Source organism: Phocoena sinus, chromosome 11 (genome assembly GCF_008692025.1).
Source record: "Phocoena sinus isolate mPhoSin1 chromosome 11, mPhoSin1.pri, whole genome shotgun sequence".
Classification (NCBI taxonomy): Eukaryota; Metazoa; Chordata; class Mammalia; order Artiodactyla; family Phocoenidae; genus Phocoena; species Phocoena sinus.
In genome coordinates, this window is record NC_045773.1 from 51,300,960 (window position 1) to 51,326,945 (window position 25,986).

Here is a 25,986-nt window from a genome sequence, read left to right on the forward strand (position 1 = left end):
GTCCTCAGTTTTGTTTTACCTTTTGTGCAAGACTTAAAGTCAAAGAAATTTCATTGTGCAAGGTTTATTTTCTGAAGCATTCAGAATGTTTGAGAAGGGAGGAAATTAATATAAACAGCCAAATTATTGTGATTAAAATTAGTAGATATATTGAAGACCCAGTCTCTTCACAGATGAGTTATTATCTTTATCTACATCTGTATGTAGAGCTTACTGTGTGCAAGGCTTCATGTTAGGCAATGAGGAGACCATAGGAATGCTCAAGAAAGAAAGCAGAAAAGAAATTGGAAAAGAAATTACAGTATCTGCCCATGCTCATTATCCCACCAACCAGTGTTAGTGGTTTTTAGTGTTTTGGCCTTTCCATACTTCATTTGCCTATACTTTTTGACTGAGATTTAAATGTTAGAAAATTATAGTGTCATATAGGTAGGCAAATTGATTTCAAGATTTGCCTCAGAAAAGAGTGAAATATCATTAATATAGATCACACATGTGAGGGATTTTCCATTAGTTAGCTTTGTTATACTTGATCCATATAAAGTAGAAGTTTGTAATAACTTACAATTCCAACTTATATTTATTACATTATATTACTGAATTGGTAAGAAGCATTATTTCTGTGATGGGCATGCTGTAAATTTAATTTTTTCCATTAACTTGGCATTTTTCTTTTTTAGAACCAATTTATGTGTTTCTTACTAATAAATTGAATGGCATAATTTGATTTTTTAAATATAAAATGTATACTCACTGTTAACAAGTCTAACATTAGAGAAATGTTTAGAAAAAAAAACTTCATACCATCTTGCTTTCCTAATCTCATTGCCCAGTGTTATGTATGATATCCTTCCACATCTTACTCCATTTTTATTTGTGTAGGTATTTAGATTAGATTTTATTTTTGCCCCCATTAAACATACTAGTAAACACTTTTCAACTTGCTTTTTTTTCACAAAACATCCTTCCGTCCTTCAGCATCAAGAATGAGAGCTATCACATTCTTTTAATAGCTCTACCGTGTTCCACATTATTGATGTACCATGATTTAATAAACTATTTCTCTGTCAGTGTCATTCAGGTTGTTCGCAACTTTATGCCATTACAAAGAATGCAGGTCTCCATGTACTTATGTATTTGGTCATTCTGGTGCTTCTGATCTGTAGAGTAGACTCCTCTAAATGAGGTTGCTTGGTCAAAGTTGTGTGTGCTTTTAATTTTTTTTTAACATCTTTATTGGAGTATAATTGCTTTACAATGGTGTGTTAGTTTCTGCTTTATAACAAAGTGAATCATGTGCTTTTAATTTTAATAAAGACATTATTTTACCTTCTCCGGCCTTGAATATAACAGGTTCATTTTGATGGGTGAAAAATGGTACTTCTTTTTCTTAATCCTCACCCGTCTATCCAGCCAGCCAGCAGCTAGCAAATGTTTACTGGAAGCTTTTAGTATGCTGCTATTCTCGTAATCTCTGGGAAATATCAGTGAACAAGAACAAAGACCCTGTCCTCCCAGAGTTCACATTCCAGTGAGATTCAGAATATTTAAATTCATTAATAGGGATTAGCGTATCCTCTTGTGTGAATTGTAATTTGTTATTATTTGCCCATTTTTTAATTGGGCTGTTTTGTCTTCTCAGTTTGTTACAGTTTTTAAAATATTAGGCCTTTTATGCTTTTATTAAAAGTTACAAATATTTCTTCAGTTCCTCCTTTGTCTATGGCATTTTTATGTCAAAATTAAAAAATTTTTGTTTTGGTAGGTAAAATATCTATCCTTTTTTTTTTTTTTTTTAACTTCCCAATTTCCTGTCTTGAATAAGAAGGACTATTGTCTAGTCCCCGAAGTTTATACAAATAGTCTAATTTATTCTAAAACATAAATTATTTTACATTTAGTTTGTTAAGTATATCTGGAATTTTTTTTTGTATAAAGTGACAGTATATTCATTTTAATTTCTTTTCTTATGTATGGGCAAGTTAATGTCGATGCAATTGGATAAAGCATTCTTTACTCCATTGAATTGAGATACTACTAACTGGATATATTTTGGTTACTGATGTTCCTGATGTTTATCTGTACTTATTCTAACTTTTTAGTGAGTGGTTTCCCAAACTTTTTATTATGAAAATTTTTAAGCATATAGAAAAGTTGGCATGCAGTAAACACTCATCACCTAGATTTAATAACTAGCATTTTGTCATATTTGTTTTAACCATCTCCATATAGATATATTCCCACACGTATTCTTTTTTTTTCCAAAACTCAACAGTTGGAAAGTAAATTGTAGACATCATGACATTTCAGCCATAAATATTTAATATACACCTCCTAAGACTTAAAGGTGTGCTTCATTATAACCATAATACAATTGTCATATGCCAGAAAATTCCATAATATTATGTATAAAAAAATCCCTTCACCAATTTTTATACCATGACATTGCCTTTTTTTCTAAAGAGTCTATGCTAGTTGTCTTTTAGATTGTCCCATGCTGTGGATTTGTCTGATTTCTTTGTGGTGATATTTAACTTGTTCCTTTAAGCCCTTTTATTTTCTGTAAGTTTGTTCTAACTATATACCTCCTTTTAAGCACTTCCATTCTATATTCAAATTTCCTCAAATGTCCTAAAAATATTTTTTAATAAGTGATTCTGTGGGGCCAGAAAGAAAAATTTACTGTTTGTTAGTTCAGGAATGCCCTCTTCTGTTGGTATAGTGAAATGCAACTTCTTTTCTAAATGATACATGGAAGGCTTTCTATTCAGTGCTTCTGATTCTGTGATACCATCTCATTTCAGTAGAACTGTTATCTTTTTCTTCCTTTCCTTTATCCGCCAAGCTTTGAAGGAATACCTCCACCTTCTAAGTGCCACTTACCTCTTGTTCGGAGGGGAACCTTGATGTCTTCGTACTCCACTGCCAAGATCATCCTCTTCCATACAAATTCCTCGGATTTTTCTCTCCAGTGAGGACTCTGTAATTGACATTGCTGGTTTTGGATGTTTATATTTCCCCATTTACCTGTAAATTGAAGTTTGAAGTGAAAACTTGTATTACAAGTATGTGCTGTGGACAGTTTTATTTGTTTTTCTTTTTGGTCTCTGGTTTTTGGAGTATTTAGTAAAACATTTGATTTGAATTTGGATGACTACCATTTTCCCATGGGAATCAGAATGTCTACTGTAAGTTTTTAAATTGGGTAAGGAAATAACCTTTTTTTTTTAACTAGATAATCCATTATCTCAGCATTTTGTTGAATTTTAGGCATCATTATTGAATTACTTCCCTTGTTGATCTGAATCACTTCTTTGTCGTGTATCAAATTTTTGTACATTTGTGGGTCTGTTTCGAAGTTTGTATTTTGTTCATTTGATTAGTTGGCCTATCCCTGCACTAAAACCTGTCATCATTATCTTTGGTTTGTAAGTCTTCATTTCTGTTAGGGCAAGTACTTCCTCCCTTTTCTTATAAGGATTATCTCAACAGTTCTTGGCCCATTGCCCTTCCAGATTTTAGAATCAGCTTGACAACTTCCACAAGAAATCCTGTTGGAGGCTTGATTATGGCAGTACTTTGGGAAGACTGGACATCTTTATGATACTGAGTCTTCCTGTCCATGAACACAGAATATCTATCCATTTATTTTAGTGTTCTTTAATGTCTCATTAAAATTTATTTTTTCCACCTCAAGGTTTTTCACTTTTTTTGTTTTGTTTTTGTTTGTTTGGTTTGTTTTATTTCTAGATACCTCAGAATATTTTTATTTTATGTTAAAAAACGGTTTTTTTTTTGGCTGCGTTGGGTCTTCACTGCTGTGTGCGGGCTTTCTCTAGTTGCGGCGAGAGGGAGCTACTCTTCGTTGCAGTGCGTGGGCTTCTCATTGAGGTGGCTTCTGTTGGTGCAGAGCATGGGCTCTGGAGTGCAGGCTCAGTAGTTGTGGCGCAGGGGCTTAGTTGCTCCGCAGCATGTGGGGTCTTCCCGGACCAGGGCTCAAACACATGTCCTCTGCATTGGCAGGCGGATTCTTAACCACTGTGCCACCAGGGAAGTCCCAAAAAGCATAGTATTTTTTTAAATTGTAAAACTTCATTGAAAGAAATTTTAAAAGTCATAAATAAATGGACATACTGCATTCCTGGATAGGAAAACAGTGTTACAAAGATGTGAGTTCTCCCCAAATTCATCTATAGAGTCAACACATTTTCTTTTTTTTTTTAAATTGAGGTATAGTTGACATGCAATGTTATATCAATTTCAGTTGTACAATATAATGATTCAATATTTGTATATATTGCAAAATGATCACCACAATAAGTCTAGTTAACATCCGTCACCATACACAGTTACAGAGCTTTTTTTCCCTTGTGATGAGAACTTTTGAGATTAACTCCCTTAGCAACTTTCAAATATGCAGTACAGTGTCAACTCTAGTCACCATGCTGTACTTTACATCCCGTAGCTTACTTATTTTATAACTGGAAGTCTGTACCTTTTGACTCCCTTCACCTATTTCATCCACCCCTTGCCTCTGGCAACCACCGATCTGTTCTCTGTATCTGTGTGCTTGGTTTTTTGTTTGTTTGTTTTTTAGATTTCACATATAAGCGAGATCATACTGTATTTGTCTTTCTCTGTCTGATTCATTTCACTCAGCATGATGCCCTCAAGGTTCCTGGACATAGTATTTTCTTAATTTAAAATTTCTAACTTTGTTGCTGATGCATAGAAATGAAATCAAATATTTTGATTTTATATCTAGTCACCTAGCTAAAGTTTAATTTTTAATGATTTTACTATATATTATTTTGGATTTTCTATCTACACCAGGATTTGGCAAATTACAGCCAGCAGGCCAAATGTGTCCTTGCTATCTGGTTTTAGAAATAAAGGTTTATTGGAATGTCAGGGAACTAAGGTCCTGCAGGCCCTGCGGCCAAAAATAGTTAGATAGATGGACAGATAGCTAGATAGATAGACAAAGTGTACAGCTCAGTGTTTAAAAAAAAAAAAAAACCTGTTTAAGTGGACCCGCATAGTTCAAACCTGTTTTGTTCAAGGATCAAATGTATTTAAACTTTGATTGTGAGCTTGTTGCTTGAACTTAATTAGTGGAAGTCCTTTAGGTCCAAATTGGGGATTCTAGAAGCTTTCCTCTGAGAAGTTTTTTTCTGCTGGACACTGGGGAATAACCAATCAGGGACCCCTTTAGCCTCTCCTAGGTCTTGTCTCAACCAGAATTCTCAGTTACTCTTCTCCACCTCTTTACTGGAAACTCCACTTTTCAATAGGGAAATCTGCAAAGTCACATTGTAAAAGGAGCAATTGTCAAGAATGAGAGCAATTGTTGCTGCTACCCTTGCAGCCAGCCTACTGCAGCTTGCCCTCTGACCACGATAATTTACATGCCTCCTACACACAAAATGCATTCATGGACATTTCCCAAAAGTTTCATCCTAATTATACCATCAGGCTCAAAGTCTGTGATCCTTTGATCTGCATCAGGTCCAGATGCATGAAGTTTCTATCCTCTGGTGTGGCTCCTCTCCATGCAGAGACCCCTGAACTAAAAAGACATCTACTTGCACCCCACATACTCAACATACAGGACAGAAAAACCATAATAGACACTCCCATTAAAAAGGGGGGAGGGGCTTCCCTGGTGGTGCAGTGGTTGAGAGTCCGCCTGCCAATGCAGGGGACACGGGTTCGTGCCCCAGTCCGGGAAGATCCCACATGCCACGGAGCAGCTAGGCCCGTGAGCCATGGCTGCTGAGCCTGTGCGTCCGGAGCCTGTGCTCCGCAACAGGAGAGGCCCACGTACCGAGAAAAAAAAAAAAAAAGGGAGTAGGGCTTCCCTGGTGGCGCAGTCGTTAAGAATCCACCTGCCCAGTGCAGGGTACGCGGGTTTGAGCCCTGGTCCGGGAAGATCCCACATGCCGTGGAGCAAATAAGCCCGTGCACCACAACTACTGAGCCTGCGCTCTGGAGCCCATGAACCACAACTACTGAAGCCCGTGTGCCTAGAACCTGTGCTCTGCAACAAGAGAAGCCACGGCCATGAGAAGCCTGTGCACCGCAACGAAGAGTAGCCCCAGCTTGCCGCAACTGGAGAAAGCCTGCGCACGGCAACAAAGACCCAATGCAGCCAAAACATTTTTTAAAATAAATTAAAAATAAGTTTCTTTAAAAAGGTTGGGGGAAGGAACGGGAACTTCATAGTAGTCACTGATTTATAGCAATTTTGAAATCCAACAGGAACCTGCTGTCAGGTTCCCTTATTACAGGGGTCATGAATGTTCCATCATGAAGGTTTCATTCTCTCTTTGGGTGTGCTTCTCTAAATCAGTGTTTTCTTCTGTTCTTGGTTTCACCCTGGACTCTGGGCTCTGCCCCTGAAATCTTTTCTTCTTTTGTATCAAAATGTCCTGTGTTTTCAGCTGAGTGTCGTTTTCAACCTACTTCCCTTAGAAAGTTGGGGATCCAGAAAGCTTTTCTGTCTTTTCATAGCACTCTTCAAAAGCACTGATAGTGCTTTCATTAGTGTAACTCTCTTTAAAAATTATAGATTTTGTATGAATTTCATCAAGGTTCCTGCCATATTTCCCTCCATGTTGTTTTTCCAGCATTTATCTTTCTCTTCAGTGCTAGTCGCTTCACTGTAGCATGAGAAGAATCTGCCTCTTTCCATCTCTAAAACTGTGCTCTCCTTGCTCCTGTATCTGTACTTTACCCTTTGTTTCATTCACCATTGTATCCAGCACTTCACCTTATTAGTAGTTAAGGACTAAGTAGAATGGAGTTTTCTCTTTATACTTGAACCTTTTAAAGTAGTATTTGAGGATTTCTGAGAATGCCTCATCTAGGCAGTCTGGCACACTAGAAACCGTGGTGTCTCCTGAATGACAGTACCCTCTAATCCCCCTTCCCCTCCCTCTGCTTCCCAACCAAGTGATTACCAGCTTAGAGTGGATTCTAGAGCAGGGATCAGCAAACTGTAGTGCACAGGCCAAATCCAGCCAACTGTCTGTTTTTGTTTCAGCCATGAGCTAGGAATATTTTTAACATCTTTAAATGATTAAAAATAGTCAAAAGAAGGATAATATTGCGTGACGTGTGAAAACTATATGAAATTCAAATTTCAGTGTCCACAAATAGAGCTTTATTGGAATACAACCTTGTTCATTGTATATTGTCTGTGGCTGCTTTCAGGCTACAATGGCAGAGTTGAGAAATGGCAACAGGAACCATATGGCACATAAAGTCTAAAATATTTACTCTCTTGTCCTTTACAGAAAAAAATTACCTCTGTTTTAGAGTGGTTAGCAGCTAGGCAAAGCTCTTCTGTTCTGTTTCAGCCCATTAATATTTTCTGGTATGATTGTTAACACAGTTATATTTGAAAGAGCTTTAGTAGAATTGGAAGCCAGCTTCGCTTGTCCCTTCAGCCCAACCTCTACTTGTGCTCCTGCTCTCAAACATAATTTATCTAAACACATCTCCTCTTGGTGTGCACACTCATTCTCCTTTTCTTGCAGTAATATTTGACATTAAAGCCCATTACTCTTTTTGACTGTCTTCCTATGTAATTCATTCTCCTTGCTGGTGCTAAAGGGATTTTATAGTATTTTTGGGTGAACTTTTTAAAGCTGTATCAGGAAATGGAGTGATGATTGCAAGATAAAAGAGTTCATTCAACAGTTTATTCGTGGCCCATTACTCTTTTTGACTGTCTTCTTATGTAATTCATTCTCCTTGCTGGCGCTAAAGGGATTTTATAGTATTTTTGGGTGAACTTTTTAAAGCTGTATCAGAAAATGGAGTGATGATTGTGAGATAAAACAGTTCATTCAACAGTTTATTCCCTATACAGGGATCCTTTTCCTACTTTGTAGGCCAGACAGTCAAAACCAAGGTGAGGGGAAACATTAGGCAAACATGGATAGTAAAAAGGTTTACTTGTAATACATGCAAGGTATAAGCAAGTTTAGAATGGGGAGCTCAGAATGTCCTCTGTCTTTACACTATTCGTATATCCCAAACACTCCCATTAGCAGCCCCTCTGCTTAAACAAAGTGATTCTCCAAGGTAAGAGTGAGGTAGATTAGGGTTAACTATTCAGACCATGCAAGTTCTTACCAAATTTGGTAATGCCCATGTCTAGGTTTAGAGACCTAACTGTCATATCTGAGATAGTCACAAGGCTGCATTTATTTGTCTCTGCATCTTCTGTGGGACTTTTAAAAGCCATTATATTCTACTCCCCCACCACTCCCTACTAGCTTATTTGGCCCTAGTCATAAGAAATTACTGCATGATAAAGAAATTATGATTAGAGTAAATTGTGACTTTCAAAGTTAGACTTTCCTATGTATGTCCTTAGTCATTGGCACATTTTTCTGGCCTTATCTGGGATCTGTTCAGATGCTCTGCATCCCCTTGAAGGATTTTGACATTGTGTTATGGCTGGCGGGTTAATGTATCGACGTTAGCATTCTGTTGTATGTATGATACCTTAGTAAACTGCATATACACTGTAGTAATCCTTCATACTGGTCTCCCCTTCACTTCTCTATTCCTCTGTAAAACTTTCTGTCTTCCACACTGTAGTACACTAAGGTTGTTAACTGGCTCTGCTCTGGTACCTCTGTACAGGTCTCCTCTACCACTTGAGATGTATACTTTCTAGGCATCAGTTGTTTGTTCTCAAACTTGCCTAATGCTTGCTCTTATTATTGTAACAAAGTAATTTGCAAGAAGTGGTAATATAAAGGAACAAAATATATTAATGAATGTGGAAAGAACTTTGTTTTTATGAAAACTGTGTTGAATGTTTAGGAACTGCTTGGTAAGGACCAGTCCCTAAGGAAATTTCTGTTCAGTGGTTTAGACAAAGACAACTGTGAAAGATTGGGAAGAAATTGTAAAAATCTAGGCATATGCACTCCTATCAGAGGACCCACTGTCGAAAGCAATAAACCCTGCCATATTAAGAGATTGTAAATGAATGTAGTATCTTATAAGATGTTAAGATAATATGGTTAGCTATCTTTTTGTTTCTTTGCTTTAGCTGATTATTTTCAGGTAATCAGTTAGTTACTAGTACTGATTATGGGCATGGGGTTGGGAGTTTTATTATTTTATTGGATTTTTTAATATCTAGGGAGTAACTATAATTTATTTACTCTTCTAATTGAATTTCCTATAGCAAGCATACATCCATTCCTCTTTTAGTTTATGAAATTGTCATTGCTTTTAATTTGCAGTTTTATATTGCCTTAAACTTTATGCTGTTCTGTGGTCCATCTCTTATTGCTGTTAAAACTCATATACAAAGACCTTCTGAGGTTTTTGTTTGTTTTTAAGATAAGGAGCTTTTTATACACCTTTGGAAATCCTGAGTATTTTTTATTTTTTAGGATGATTTTTTTTAAGTCCAGTTTTGCAGTATTAATATTTCCTTTGGTAGATGATAAACTGAATTGAAGAGATATTTTCTGTTTAATTTTTTAACCAGAGAGATTTTTTAAGTGAATTGTCCATTGGAATGTACATCTTAGGTATTTGAAAACCATTTCATGTGTTGGATTTTTACCACGAAGAAAATAAATAATAGAGTTATCAGCCAGATTTCAGTCAGAAGACAGAATCCACAAGTTATTTTTGCAGACAGAATTTAATATAATTTGTTAAATGGGTATTGATGAATTAAGAATGCAAGAAGAGAACACTAAAGTATCATGGAAGAGGCCGAGGAGGCGAGAAGATTACTGACCCTTCTGCCGGCTTCACAGTCCATCAGTGCAGAGCCTTCCTGGCTTTATTCTCCTTCCCCCCCAAACAGGTGTCTCCTCCCCAGCTACCTATACCACAGTACTCTCAGCAGCTGTGTTAAGATTCCTTAGTTGAGTTTTGTGACGACAGTTCTCCATGAAGCCAAGTTCCCTCTGTTGATTCTGGTTTCTCCACTGTCATTAAGAGCAAAGACACTATTTTAGTGTCTTCTGCACAACAATTACATATAGCAGCTGACTACCCGGGAAATAATATTTATAATTCATACTACTTCTGTTAAACAACTCCCCTCCCCATTTAAATACTGGTTAATTTGAAAAAAATAAAAATAAAAAATAAAGTATCATGGATGTAGCAATCACAGTAAATAGCTCCTACCCCTAAAGCTGGAAGAACAAAATGAGGTTAAAATTATTGAAACATAGAGGCTTAGAGGAGAGGCCCTGCAGAGCTGTGACTTGACCTCTGAGGAGCAGGTACTAGCTGTCTGGTGTCTCTGTCAGGCATAGTGAGCTGGTTTCAGTGAATGTTAGAAAAACTGCAGTCTGGAACTGCTACTGAAATGAGCAACCTGCCAGAGTTGCTAGGGTTTTACTGACAAGAAGAGGAAGTAGTTAGGAAGGAGCAGGTCCCTTCTTCCTTCAGCTTTCATTCTTTCCAGCATCCTTATTGACACAGTTTAACAGGAAACCATTAGAATCAGCAGAAAAATGGTTTGCTCAGTCCTAGACCCAGCATCACAATATAAAAGAGTATATTTGGAGCTGAAAGACAATAGCTAATTATTGGCTGTTAAACAACTACTGCCTATTAAGTTTACTTTTTTATTGTGTATGTGCAATAAAAAAATCATTTGTGTATTTAAAGTTAATTTCAAGACCCTCATTTCTTTCACATTTGCTTTCCTGACCACTGCAGCACATGTGGATCCTCTGCCTCACTTATTTGGCATCATTATTGACATTTAGGGTCAACTGCTCAGCTTTTTAAATGTTTATCCTTTCACCTGTATTTCTTGTGTCCTTGGTCTTGCATTGAATGAGGGATGAGAGGGCTGTGTTCTTATAGTTTGGATTCTACTACCAGCCTCATCTAGTACCTTATAGAGAGTTAATCAACTACTGCTAAGTACCTTCTCTTTTCTGAAAAGTTGGAGATTTTTTTAATACCTTCTTATAAAATGGAATGTCTCAAAATTATGCCTTTTTCATATCAAAAGAGTTAATATTTTTCATGGTGTTCTCAGTGCTAAAATGCTTAAAAGTAAACTTTAAAAAATAAATTTATTTTTAATTATCAGGTGCTTCTAAGGAAGGAGGCGCCGGAGCAGTTGATGAAGATGATTTTATAAAGGCTTTTACAGATGTCCCTTCTATACAGGTAAGGATGCCAGTGAAGTGGCATTCCCCATGAATATTGCCTATGTGCCTGTTCATAATATTATTTATTTTTGTCCCTGTTTTTCAAATTCTTTTCTTCCTGAATTGACTTACCAAACTATTATTTGTTGGTACAATTAGACTTCCAAGTGATTTTTTCAGTGAGGCTGAAATAAAATTGAATCCATATCATTGAATCATATTACTTTGCAGTGTCCAACTACATCCACTTTTTCTTTTTAAAGGTGCCTGTGATACAATGTTCTTCCATTTTTTTTCCTCCTACTTTTCTGTCCACTTCATCTCTTTCTCCTTTAAAGCCACATCCTTCTTTACTTGACTGTTGAATACTGAGATTTCTTAAGGGTTGGTTCTGGGCCTCTCTTCTCGCTCTCAATTTCCTTCCTTCCTTCAAATCCATGGCTTTACTTCCTGCCTTTACATAGATAATGCACAGGTTTTTATCACTCAGCCAGAACTCTCTTTAGTGCGAAACTAATTTTTCCACTGATTGTTTATTTGACATCTCCTTTTAGATGTCTCAGAGGCATCTCAAATTCAACGTGCCCACAACTGGACTCATGATCTTCCCCTTTCAAACCTACTCTTCCAGTGTTTTATATGTGGAAACCTAATCAGTTACACAAGTTAGAAACCTAGGAATTATTTTATTGCAGCCAATTCCTAACTTAGTGGTATTCAAACTTCTTCTCTCTGTATGCCCTCTAAAAGAATGTTTAAAAAATTATGTACCCCCTCACTGAAGTAAATTTTTGAGTTGGCCCTTTTTTCCCTTGTTAGGGAAGGGGGAGCCTGGCATTGTATTCCAGAGCAAAGCATCATAATAAGATTAGGAGTGGGAGAGGAACCTGCCTTTCTTTTTAAATATGGCAGAAGGACTTTTGTGAAGGGAAAGTGGGAGGCAGGAAAGGCTCAGAAGCCTCCAGTAATCACTCTGTAACAAATGTTTATCTGGTTCCCCTCCTGCCTCTTCAGCCTTGTCTCATGCCTTGCTCCCCTTTGTACTCTTGTTTTTGGCAAGTATTTGTTTTAAGTAAAAGGGGAATTTAATGGCCATTGAAAGTGGAAAATATAAATAGGGCCTATTTGTTGGCAGTATCTGTTTGTACTACTCAGATGGTATCTAGGACCCCATTCTTTCTTATGTCTCATTTCTGGATTCTTCTGCATCGTCTTCCCTCATGGTCAGCAACATGGCTGCAGCTGTCCGAGCCTCACTCCCTTAGTAGCCTCTGCCTCTTCCGCAGTTGACCATGTAAAACTTTGAAATTCACTCTAACTGAACTAATTTAGGTCATTTGCCCACCTCTGAACCTTGACTGTGATGTAGAGAAATACTGTGCACTGACTGACTTAGGCCTTGGGTCACTGTCTCTTCCCCTGATCCCTTTTGCACTCTTTACTACTGTACTTGGCCTTCTTTCAGTTTCTTTCAGTCATAGAGCCTTTGCACGTGCTGTTCACTGCAGGGAAGGCTGATCTTTCTCTATTTTGTCTAATGATGTCTGCCTCATGCTTTAGCTCTCAATTCAAGCTTGACTTTCCTAACTAGTTCAAACCCCCTATTGTATGTATACTTTCATGGCAGTATGTACTTCTCCTTGGTGATACTTTCTATTTGGAATTTCGTATTTTATATCATTTGATTAATTTTTTTCTTTCCCTGACTAGATTATAAGTTCCATAAGGCAAAGACCATGCCTATTTTTTGCTCACCATAGTGTCCTTAGTGCCTAGAATGTTACATCCCTGTTATGTGAATATTTGTTAAGTGAATGAAAGGATAATGGTGTTTGGCAGACAGTTAGCTCCAGAGGGAATAAAGCATGTAGCTATCCTGGCTACAGTCTATTGAGAGGGTCGGAGGAGGGACTAACCTAAAACATGTCCTTTTGCAATATTGTATAATAAGTATACGAATGCAATAGATATGTTATATACCTGAAGTCATTTTGAGAACTCATTCCTGTTTTTACTAATCTGTAGGATATTTGCATTTTGTTTTTTAAATGACAAAGTACTTTAAAAGTATATTTGAAGTTACTCATGAGCGGAGAAATACCCTTACCTGGGTAACAGGTAAGGAAGACAAAGCATTTTATTTTATTATTATCTATAATGTATTTTCATTCTCCATTTAAAAATGGTGCTAGAATGGGAAATAATACTATTACTGGAAAGATTATTTGAACATGAGGGCATAATTTTGCTGTGGCAAGAAATATTAATGTTATAATTTTGCATCTTTTCTTTAAGATCTATTCTAGTCGAGAACTTGAAGAAACATTAAATAAAATCAGGGAAATTTTGTCAGATGACAAACATGACTGGGATCAGCGTGCCAATGCAGTAAGTTTTTTTATTTTCTTATCCCTCTCCTTGTTTTTTCAATGTTCTTTTTCAAAAACTTGGAAATTCAATAGTAGTACTATCTGGTATTAGCTTATGAAATAGAGAGTCTGATAGGTAACATTTCTTTCTGGAAAACACATTGAGATAATAGGCCTTTTCTTAGTTAGGGTCCATTTTTTTCTGTTTTGCTAATCAGGTGGAGCCTATCTCACCCATTTGTTAGTGTCTCCGCATGTGCTACTTTTTGAACTTCATTGTTGCCGAGGGACCATGACTCTCCTTAGGGTTACATAGTTGTGGAGTAAAGGGAACCCTCCTGCACTGTTGGTGGGAATGTAAATTCATAGGGATGGCATTAAATCTGTAGATTACTTTGGGCAGTATGGCCATTTAACAGTATTAATTCTTCCAGTCCAAGAGCATGGGATGATTTCTTTGAATCATCTTTAGTTTCCTTTATCAACGTGTTATGGTTCTCAGCATATAAGTCTTTCATCTCCTTGTTCAGGTTTATTCCTAGGTTTGTTTTTTTTTTTTTATGTGATTTATAAAGGGATTTTTTTTTTTTACTTTTTCTTTTTGATAGTTTATTGTTAATGTAAAGAAATGCAACAGATTTCTGTATGCTAATTTTGTATCCTGGTACCTTGCTGAATTCATTTATCAGTTCTAATAGTTTTTGTGTGGGGTCTTTAGGGTTTTCTATATGAATTATCATGTCATCTGCATATAGTGACAATTTTCCTCTTCCCTTCCAGTTTGGATACCTTTAATTTCTTTTTTTGTCTGATTTCTGTGGCTAAGACTTCTAAGTTGAATAGAAGTGGTAGAGAGGCCATCCTTGTCCTGTTCCAGATTTTAGTGGGAAGGCTTTCAGCTTTTCACCATTGAGTATTGAGTTTGAGTTTGGCATAAACCATTGGCTGTGGGTTTGGCAAAAATAGCTTTTATTATGTTGAGATATGTTCCTTTTATACCCAATTTGATAAGAGTTTTTATCATGAATGGATGTTGAATTTTATTAAATGTTTTTTCTGCATCTGTTGAGATGATCATATGGTTTTTGACCACATTGACTTGTGTATGTTGAACCATCCTGTGACCCTGGGATGAATCCAACCTGACCATGGTGTATGATCCTTTTTATGTGTTGTTGGATTCAGTTTGCTAATATTTGTTGAGGATTTTTGCATCTATATTCATGAAAGATATTGACCTATAATTTTCTTTTTTGGTAGCGTCTTTGTCTGATTTTGGTATCAGGGCGATGGTGGCTTCGTAGAATGATTTTGGGAGTATTCCTTCCTCTTCAGTGTTTTGAAAGAGTTTGAGAAGGATTGGTATAAGTTCTTTTTTGTACATTTGGTAGAACTCCCCAGTGAAGCCAGTCCTGGACTTTGTTTGCAGGGAGTTTTTTTTATTGCAGATTCTATTTCACTCCTAGCAATTGGACTGTTCAAATTATCTATTTATTCTTGATTCAGTTTTGGTGGGCTGTATGTTTCTAGAAACTTGGATGGACTTGTTTTTATATTTTGTGCTGTTTTAACAATATTGCAATAAACATCCTTGCACATATTTATAACAATGGTGTTTTTATTTTTGTAGGTTAAATTTTTAAAAGTGGATTGGTGGGTAAGGAGTAGATGCAATTTTATTTTAGTAGACATTGCCAAAATATTTTGAACAAAGGTATTAGGCATCCATGATCTTAACAGTAAGAGCTATTACTGGGTGCTATCGAGTCTTTTTAACTTTTGCCAATCTAATGAAGGCAAATGATGTGTCTTTGTTGTAATTTGCATTTGCTTATCACTAGTATGGTTGAACACATTTTCTTATATTTATTTTGCCCAATTTAATATTTGGTTATTTGTCTTTTTCTTGTTTTACTGTCATTCCTTGTGTATTGTACTTATATATTGCAGATAATTTTTTCCTACCATATTGTAATTTTTTTTAGTTGTTTAGATGCCTTCTGATTTCTCTTCTGCTTATGATAGTTTGCCTACCATATATACCCTAAGATTGTATAACTATTCTTTCAGATGTTTTTCTAATATCCACAGTATTTTATTTTTATGTTTTCCATCCTCAATTCATCTTTAACTTTAAAGATATCTTTAAAAATTTAGAAAACCACAGAATTTAATATGAAATTATACATAATAATGGGTATGATAGGTAAACTTTTAGCTTGTATGTGTGAGCACAGATGTGTACCTGAGTGTATCTCAATTGACTGATTAATTTTATTAGGTATGTATGATGTTTATATGGAAAACATTTGGCAATCCTATTCTTAAAGGTTTAGAAATAGGGAGAAAGAGCTATTTGTGTCACAAAGTAAGTGTGATAATGTTAAAATATTGGAGATGGTGATGACTTAATGGTTGATCCTTTTGATTTTTTACTTTTGCTTATGGATGAATATAGTTTACAAATTTGGTTCTTTTAAAAATAGGCTTCATAGTAGATAGTGGTGACGGTTGCACAACATTTTGAATGTACTTATTGCCACTAAGTTGTATACTTTAAAATGGTTAAAATGGTAAACTTTATTTTAATGTGTATTTTGTGACAATTTTGAAAAGACTCCCTTAAAACTTTAAAATTTACTTACCTACTCATACATTACATGTCTATTATGCATATAATTAAATCTATAATGTTCTTTTCCAGAAAGCTTTTTTGTTTGTTTGCATGTTTATTTAATAAAGATACATTTAATGCTGTTAAAATGTCTGAATATATAATGAAATATAATGAAAAAAATTTTAATTTTGTTCCAGTAGTGAAGTTTAGGTAGTTTTTTTTTGCACGGCCACTTTTTAATGTCAGTAATGAAAATTCTCTTTATTTCAGCTTAAGAAAATTCGATCATTGCTTGTTGCTGGAGCTGCACAATATGATTGCTTTTTCCAACATTTACGCTTGTTGGATGGAGCACTTAAACTTTCAGCTAAGGATCTTAGATCCCAGGTGGTTAGAGAAGCTTGCATTACTGTGGCGTAAGTATATTCTTTTTTGTGATGAGTATTTTTTATGAATGAATTTTGTACTCATTGATTCAGTGATTATTCAGTAAAGCATTAGCAGGATAACCCCAAAAAAGCATATATATATTCCAAAAATCATATATATAAGGATTAAATTTGTGTGATTTTAAAAAAAATCTTTCTTAATAGCACTTTATACCAACCTTAAAATATGTTTATATGTCTAAAATCTACTGGTGGATTTTTGGTCACTAACTCTGTGAGTATAAGAAGAAAGTGAATGGGTCTGAGAACTGGCTATATGTAACTTTATCTTTGCTAATTTGGATATTAAGCTTTTTATTTCTGATATTTTAGCAGTTGTCTTGGAATTATAACATGCATCATTAACTTATCAAAGTCTAAACCTATTCTATATGTTTATATTTTTCTAAAATTTAAGGATGGTAGAACACTTAAACTCCTTTTACCACTTCTCCCGACCAGAATACTTTGTTGTATATGTTGTTGTATTCCTTTGAAGAGAGGGAACACAAAGATGCCTACTATTAATATTCATAATCTGGATTATACTAGATGTCCCAGTCAGAACAGAATAAACAAACAAATAAAAAACCCCTCAGGAAATAAAAACTATGAGGATTGCAAGAAAAGGAACAAAACTGCCCTTATTAACAAATGATATAACTATCCATGCAGAAAATGATAAGAATTGATAGATAAATTATTATAATTAAGGGAATATATAGCAAGATTGCTAGATACAAGTATACCAAAATAATTGAATATCTCTTGATAGAAAAACAAAACAAAAATCCACAAATTGTAACCTTCAAAAATAGTCCGTGATGAGAATTCTGCTTCTTGCCATGATGCAACAACTGGTACAGGATTAGCCCCCTTGCAGAAAACTGGAGAAAATATGTTAAGACAACTGTGTACAGATGATGGACAGCAGGCAGAGCAGGAGTGTAATTCTTGAAACAAACAAGTCAGTTGAACAGTATGATCAGCACAGTTTTGACCTGGATGCATTTTCTGGACCGTGGAGAGGGAGGGAGAACGCAGGCAGAGCAAGGGAGTCTTACTGAGTTGAAGAAGAAACAGATTGGAGGTTCCGAAAGCTGAAGTGGCTAAAATTTGCAGTGCAGAACACTGGAGAGGAGAGACATTCAGAAAAAGAGCTATAGAAATCTGCATAGGGGATCTCATGAGTCTAGTTGAATACTAATCTGTGCTTGTGAAAGGTACAACTCCCTGAGGACTGGAAAGAACTACTGGAAGCTATAAGATAAACAGCAATTCCCAGAGTTCACCTGGGCTGGGAGAGGTTCAAGTTCTGATGAGCCAGACTGGAGAAACGTTGTTGAACACCCAGGGCATTCAGTAGAGACCCCAGAAAGGCTGTTGTATAGGAATAGGACTGTTCAGGCTACTCTGGAGGCTGAGTACTCTGCAGTATTCTCAGGCCACCCCTTCCAGTAAGCTTATAAGGATCAAGCTGATTCCAAAGTACATCACTGGCCTACCAGAACAAAACTCTTACACTCTTTAAAGGAAGACAGCAACATCTGGGCACAGGTGGCACCTCTCTGCTTCTGATTTGAGTTTCACATGGGAAAACTGAAGGTATAACTGAACACTAGTAAGTAAGTCTGAGTCTGAGTACCTCTTTGAACCAGGAACCTGAAATTCTGGAACTAACTGTACCCCAACCATGTATTTTAAATAAGATATAAGTATATAGAAATTAAATAATTCCACAAACATTGTCAGAACTGTAATTACAGCATTCTTCCTAAGTGTTTTACCCAAAATCATATTAAATTAATTAGCCTGGATTAGTTGTTTAACTACAGATTTGGAAAGAGAAGACAGATGTCCTTAGAGTCACCCAACTAATCAATGTATGGTAGAGTTCTGTTTTCAATCAAGAATTCTGAAATCCTACACCAAAGATGTCAGGGAGTATTTGTGACCGAAATATTAATATTTCTCATTAATAGAAATAGAGAAATACTGGGACTTCCCTAGTGGCGCAGTGGTTAAAAATCCGCCTGCGAATTCAGGGGACATGGGTTTGATCACTGGTCCGGGTAGATCCCACATGCCACAGAGCAGCTAAGCCCATGCACCACAACTACTGAGCCTGTGCTCTAGAGCCCGCGAGCCACAACTACTGAGCCTGCACGCCACAACTGCTGAAGCCCATGCGCCTAGAGCCCATGCTCCACAACAAAAGAAGCCACCGCAATGAGAAGCCCACACATGCAATGAAGAGTAGCCCCCACTCACCACTACTAGAGAAAGCCTGCATGCAGCAATGAAGACCCAACACAGCCAAAAATAAAATTAAAAGAAAAAAAAGAAAGAAATAGAGGAGTACTGATTTGGGAAAGATTTTACTTATTTGTAAAATATGTTGAATTTAAGATTGATATTGGGGCATCAGAATGGAAATATCCGATGGTTAAAGACTAAAGTTCAGGACAGTCAGAGCTGAGTGTTTTACATGTCATGTTAATGGTTAAATTCTGAGATCAGATGACTTCTCCATTGCAAAGAGATGGTTAAAATGCCAAATTTCAACTTTGCACTAGACAGTAAAAGGACGGGGAAAAGAAGGAAATAGGTAATATCTGCACTTGCCTTTCTCTCTTTTGTTTTTCTGCCATTGGAACTGGTTAAAATAAAAATTTTGTTAATTCAGTAAAAGAATATTTTAAAATTGTATGGTCCTACCTATATTTAATGTTAAACTATTTTTTTAAAAAACATTTTTCTGTCTTCCTTTATAGCCATCTTTCAACAGTTTTGGGAAACAAGTTTGATCATGGCGCTGAAGCCATTGTACCTACACTTTTTAATCTCGTCCCCAATAGTGCAAAAGTCATGGCAACTTCTGGATGTGCAGCAATCAGATTCATAATTCGGGTAGGTTCTTTTCTTTTCCTTTCTTTTCTTTTCTTTTCTTTTCTTCTCTTTTTTCTATCTTTCTCTCTGTGTGTTTGTCCACCTCTCTGTCTGTATGTCTCTCTCTCAGTGTACTTAAATAAATCATTAGTATTTTTTTAAACCCCAAAGGAAAATTACATTTGAATTATTTTTCTGATAATAAAAGTAATACACAGTTATTATTGAGCATTTAAATAGTACAGAGGATTACAAAGTAAACATGCTTGCATACAGAATATAATAGACATAATATGCATGTACGTGTGTGAGTGTGTGTGTGTGTGTGTGTGTATAACCATGTTATAGGTGGTAGCAGGCAAATGTAAAACAATAAAAAAGTTACAGGCAGTGGTAAAAGATGACAGACAAATTCTTAATATTTCTCATCATCCACATCTTGAAGGTGCCCAAAAGAACAGAGTTAAAAAGAATAAATCTTCCACACTTGAATTCTGCTCTTCTGCAAATAACCACACTAGCCATTCAGTATGTACTTTTCCAAACTTCTGTTTTTGCCTATACAAACTGTATTTACTACAAAATGTAAATGTAGCATTTATATTTTACATATATGTAAAAATAATGTTTTTTTACACTTGCTTTTTAAACTTCATGTACTTGGGCAGCTTCCCTTGTCCATACATATAATTCTTTTTAATGTCTAAATCAGTTCTCTATTAAAGAACATAATATTAAATTGTCCTCACCATTCTTCTCCCTGAGGTTTATGAAGTTCTTTCCCTCCACCCTTTACCAACATTGAGCATTATTAGTATCTTAAAGGTTTTAAAAATTTAATAATTGAAATATTATTTCATGTTCTACTCTGCATTTCTTGCATTATTAGAGACATTAGGTATTTTTTTTTCCTTTAATAGTTTTTCTTTGGATTGCCAGTTTATACTTTGTGCATTTTTTTCCTCACTTATTTCTAAGGCCTTTTTTATATGTTTTAAGAACAGTCAGCCCTCCTTATCCATGGGTTCTGCATCTGTGGGTCCAACCAACCTCAGATCAAAAATATTTGGGGGGAAAAAAATCCCGGAGAGTTCCAAAAAGCAAAACTTGAATTTGCCTCCTGCTGGCATCTATTTATAGAACATTTACAGTAATTACAACTATTTACTTATCATTTACATTGTATTAACTATAATAAGTAATCTAGAGATGACTTAAAGTATACAGGAGGATGTGTTTAGGTTTTATGCAAATACTGCACCATTTTATATAAGGGACTTGAGCATCCACAGATTTTGGAACCACCCCTGTGGACACTGAAGGATGATTGTAAATTAATTCTGTGTTGCAAATATTTTCTACCAGTTTGTCAATTCTTCAAATATTGTTTAAGTTATCGTTTGTTATATATAGAACTTTGAAATTTTTTTGCTTTGAGACAATGCTCCTTTTGTGGTTTTTGTTATAGTTAAAACAACCTTCCCCATTTCTCAATTATAAAAATATTCAATTGTTTAAAACTTTCATGATTTTGTTTCTTAGGTTTAGGTCTAACTCAGTTTTATTTCTGTGTGAAATACAGGTATCTAACTTCATTTTCCCCCAAATACAAAGCCATTTGACCCAGTGGCACGTAGTGAATTACAGTTAAGTCTTTTCTTAAAATACCACTGTTTTCATGTAGTAAATTTCCCTAAATATATGGGTCTGTTTTTTAAATGCCTTTTCAGTTTCTGTGATCAGTTTGTCCTCTCCTGTTAAGTGATGTTTTTTTCTAATACTGCTGTACCAGAAGGTTTTTTTCAGCAATTAAATCCAGTGCCTATGAAGAAATCTATGAATCTATCTATGGAAATGTTCATTTCTTTCTGTTTTAATATTTTTGTAAGCTTCACTAAATCTGGCACCTTCATAACAGTGTTGAAAAATAGTGGAAATTATTGAAATCTTTGTTTTATCCCTGTGTTTAATGGGAGTGCTTTAAAATATGTCTGGGATAACTTTCTCGATACTTCACATTAGGTTATGAGAATTTCCTCCTATTTCTATTTTGCTAAATTTTGGTCAGCAATAGATGTGGAATCTTGTCATATATCCCTTTAATATCTTTAGAAATGGTTGTCTCTTTTCATTTATCCATTGTACATTCATGAGCTAAATTCTGCTTGATCATTGTACCATATGATGCTGCTAGATGCAGTTGGCTAATTAAGATTTCGGTATTTACTTAATATGAGTCTTTTGTAGAATTTTCTGTAATTTTTCTGTTGTTTAACATATTTTGTTATTAGGGTTTGCTGACTCAAAGTTATCCAATAACATTTCTAATGGTTTAGACTGGGCGTTCTTGCATCTCTTTTTGAAGTATTCTTGGTTATTTGTGTTTTCTCAGAATATCTATTTCATATAGATTTTAAGACTCTTTGGCATGAGGTTGTATACTGTTAATTTAAAAAAAAGTTTCTTCCACTGTGGTTATATTGCCATTTTTTCTTATTATATTATTATATGTTCTTTTTTAAAAAAAACACTTGCTAGAGGTATTGTTATGGATTTTTTATAAGCTTCAAGTTTGTTTTATTGGTACCAATGGGGTTCTTTAATTTTTTCTAGTTCTTTAGTTTCTACATTTGTGTTTCTTAATTCCTTTCTTTGACTTGCTGTGGCTTACCTCTTTTTTTCCCCCTAGATTTTTGTGGTATATCCTTAGATAATTTGTCATAGTTTTTGTTGTTTAATATTATAATAACACTTTCTTATTATAATGTTTTCTTCTGAGTTTGGCATTAGCAGCATCCAGTGATTTAGATTTATCACATTCTCTTTATTTTATAACTCTCAATCATTTGTAATTTCCATTTCCACTTTCTCTTTGAATTACATAAGGATATTGTTTGCATTTTCAGATGGTTCTTTTGTTGTTCTTATCATCTTGTAATCTCATGATATTCTGATAATACAATTTCTTCATTGAATAACCTGAATTTTGTTAGTATCCTAATACATCATAAATTAAATAGTCTTTTAGTATTTGCACAGTATGAAGTTCATTTATAGGGTACTTTATTCATTACTAAATCTAGTTTGTTTATTATTCAAATTCTTCATGGTCTCATTTTTTAAAAAACTGCTGTATCTGGCAAATTCTGATTCTAGTTTTTATCAACTTTATTTTCCTAACAATTCTTGCTTCATGTACTTTATGGGTGAAAGTTTTTGACTACTACCATCTTGAAATAGTATTTTTTCTTTCCTGTCTTTTCTGTTTTATGTTCATTGTATTTGCTCCTTACCTGTTTCATTGTTTTCTTAGAAGTTTCTTACTCATTGTCAGTGTCAGGAATAAAACCTCTGTTTTACTTCCCCAGCCTTTTAAAAAGTATATATTTTATCTTATTCATGTCATTTTTTTCCCCTTAACCATTAAATTAAATTGAGCCAAAGACATTTTCATTTTCAGCAATTGAAATTAACTGCTTTTTTTTTTTTTTTTTTTGCTGCCTTTATTCCTGCCCAATCTTTATTAGGAAACTCTTCCCATTTAAAATTTTTGTTTGATTTTAGTGTGTTCTCAATTTTCATATATATTTTTCTTTGTATATTTCAAAATGGCTTTTCTTTGCCCTTATACAAGAACTCAAAAATTGGACTTTAGGTTCACATTTCTTTTCCCTCAGAATTATGTCCTTTTCACTCAATTGTTTTCTTAACTTTTTATTGTTTCTATAATAAGTTAGATATCATTTGATTTTTTAATTTAAAACAAAACACCACCTTAGGAGGCTTTATAGAAGAGTCTCTGTGTCAGGAGTTCCCTCACGGCAGGCCTTGGAGTAGGTCATCTTTCATTAGTGCTTTCTTTACATAGTGGAGCCAGATTTCTGACTAAAATGAAGTTTCCTTAAATTTATGTTAGTTTTCATGGATCATTTATTTATTGCTTCTGTTTGTCATTTATCATTTCCTAAATATTTTTTTGTTTTCTGTCTTACAGCTGTATATGTTCTCAGGAAAAATTCCTTTAAATTCTACTTACTATCTTATGATCTCACTGAAAATACAAATCGGGTGTTATGTTGTTGTTGTTTTACATTATTTCCTGTTTTCTATATTTTGTTTCCCAGGTTCTGACTTGGTGTTTGGTTGAATGCGTCATCTGTAATTGTGAGGGTCACTTTTTATTTTCCTTTGGTATAGCTCCCCCGAATATGGTGTAGCAATAGTTAGGTTAGTCTTTTGCCCCATCGCTGCCACTGTGTTGGATGTGGGTTAATCAGTCAGCAGTAGTGTTTTGAGGAGGTTATGAGAGAGGAGGAAGAAGGTAGATGAGACCTCCTATGTAGTATGTTGTGGCTAGGGAGTCTCCTTGGGCTTTAACGCCACAGTAATGTTTGAGGATGGGTTCTTCTGGATGCTCTAAGGGAGCCGGGTCCACAGAGCCCTTCCACGCTGAATGTAACAGTTGAATAATATTCAGGTCAGCACTGTGTTGCATTATCCTCATTTGAACAACTTCAGGTCTGTGGGTGGTTTCCCTCTGTAGGAACTGAAAAAAGTTTTCCCTCTAATTTTGGTTGAGTTAGTTGTGGCACACACTGATGTGCCATTCACGTTCTCCTTCACTGAAAGACTTGTTTCCCCAGGACTGGAAGCAATGTGGGCAGACAGTTTTCAGCTGCCAGCCTCTTCAAGGATTGCCTCAGCTTGCAGAGAGCTGCTTTTCCCAAGGTCTTGCCCCTTCCTGGTTATGGCCCATATCTAATAACTGATTGATGTGGAAGTATAGTGCTGTGGCTATCTTAGACCAATTTGAGACTACTCTGAAGGACCATTTTAGCTCCAGAGCTTCCCAAAGCTTCGGCTTTGGGCAAAGATGTCCTTGGGCCATATCACAGATTGATTTCTTCTTCTGCTCACTCCTGCTTTCTTCTCCTCACTTCCACTGGTGTTGATCCCAAGAGCACTTCTTAATATCCTGAATGCTAAACTCCATCTCAGAGCCTGCCTCCTAGAGAACCCAACCTGTACCATTAGCTCAGAAGAAAAATAGGAGATTTTCAAATACAAAACATCAAATACGTTCAAATATGTTCAAAAACATCAAATACGTATGCTTAGGTTACTATTTTATTCTTGTGTCAATTATGAACTTTTTAGTGTTTGCTTCACTAAAGAAGAACATAAGAATTACTAGTAGAAACCAGAAGATTGTATATACTGACCTTTACCTGAATTCTAGAGAGCTGTGGTTCAGCCAGGATGAAAGTTCAATTAAAATCACCATTTCAAAGTACATTCACAGTAGTTATGTAGATTCACTCTGATAACCTGCTTTGATGACACAGCAGTTACTGTCTTCTCCAGCAGTAGCAGTATGTCAGAAAATAAGACCAGTATATGCCTGGTCCCTCTTAGTGCTCCATCCCCTCAAAGTACACTGTCCTAACAGTTCTCTGTAGTTATACAGTTAACTTGTCTTTATTATTTAATATTACAATCACATCTGCCCTTGTGAAACTATATCATTACTATTACTTTAATTTGGGGAAACTTTTTGACTGGTCTTAATTTCTTTCAAAACCTGATTTTATGGTATTTTTGTTCTGTTCTAATATAGCTAAATACTTGAATGCAAGGCAAATAGAAGAAGAGATTATGTAAAGTACACAGTATTTCTCAACCTCTTCTAAAATATGTTTTTCAGCATACTCATGTACCCAGACTTATACCTTTAATAACAAGCAATTGCACATCAAAATCAGTTCCTGTAAGGAGGTAAGTTTTGAAAAAACTTACTATAGCTTTATGTTGGATATTGCATTATGTTTAGTTCTTAGTTGGGTGCAAAAATTAGTTGTCATCAATTTCTTGCCTTCTAGAAACCTTATTAAAATTTTTTAATCATTTAACATAAATTTAACATAAAATTTAACATAATTTTTATGTTATATAAGGGAAAAAGGAACGAAGTGCTTATTATGGCTATGCACATTTCTCAGTTTTATCCTATTAAGGTTTGGTTTATTTGGGCCACTAGTTGTTTGGTTTTCAGAGAGTATGGAGTCTAGAGTCAGCCCTTACCTAGAGTCCTACAACTGTGACTGATTGTCCTACCGCAGGCAGTTATTTTAACTGCCCTGAACCTCAGTGTTTTCGTATGTTAGTGGGGCTAATAATGTGGACCCCATGGAGTTGTGAGGGTTAAATGAGAAACACAGTGGTAGAATTGAACATAGTGTTTGGCACAGAGTATGCAGCCATAACACGTCAGTCTGTCAGTATCTCTCTCTCTCCTTATGGTTTCTACAATCTTTAATATCATCACTATCTCCACGAATAATAAAGACAGCAAAAACAAGATTTGTGCATTGGATACTTAAGAAAATTGTAAAGAACTCTTTCCCCTTTTTTGTTTGATAAATATGTTTATTTAAGTACTTTGAATGTTAGGAAAAATAAGCCATCGTTATTACCTGTAAGTGATTCAGAGTTTTGGGACAGTTGTTTAATTACCTCTCTCTTAT

General features: G+C 35.3%; 1 protein-coding gene across 14 annotated transcripts in view; it reads left to right on the forward strand.

The window, feature by feature from the left end:
- Window positions 1-25,986, forward strand: part of CLASP2 (cytoplasmic linker associated protein 2) — a 178,485-nt gene that overhangs the window by 59,073 nt on the left and 93,426 nt on the right. For all 14 annotated transcript variants that reach the window (XM_032648259.1, XM_032648263.1, XM_032648260.1 and 11 more), the window contains 5 exons: window positions 11,099-11,178; window positions 13,455-13,547; window positions 16,416-16,561; window positions 19,348-19,483; window positions 25,167-25,237. In XM_032648259.1, coding sequence (XP_032504150.1) covers window positions 11,099-11,178; window positions 13,455-13,547; window positions 16,416-16,561; window positions 19,348-19,483; window positions 25,167-25,237 — 526 coding nt within the window. The remainder of the gene's footprint in view (window positions 1-11,098; window positions 11,179-13,454; window positions 13,548-16,415; window positions 16,562-19,347; window positions 19,484-25,166; window positions 25,238-25,986) is intronic.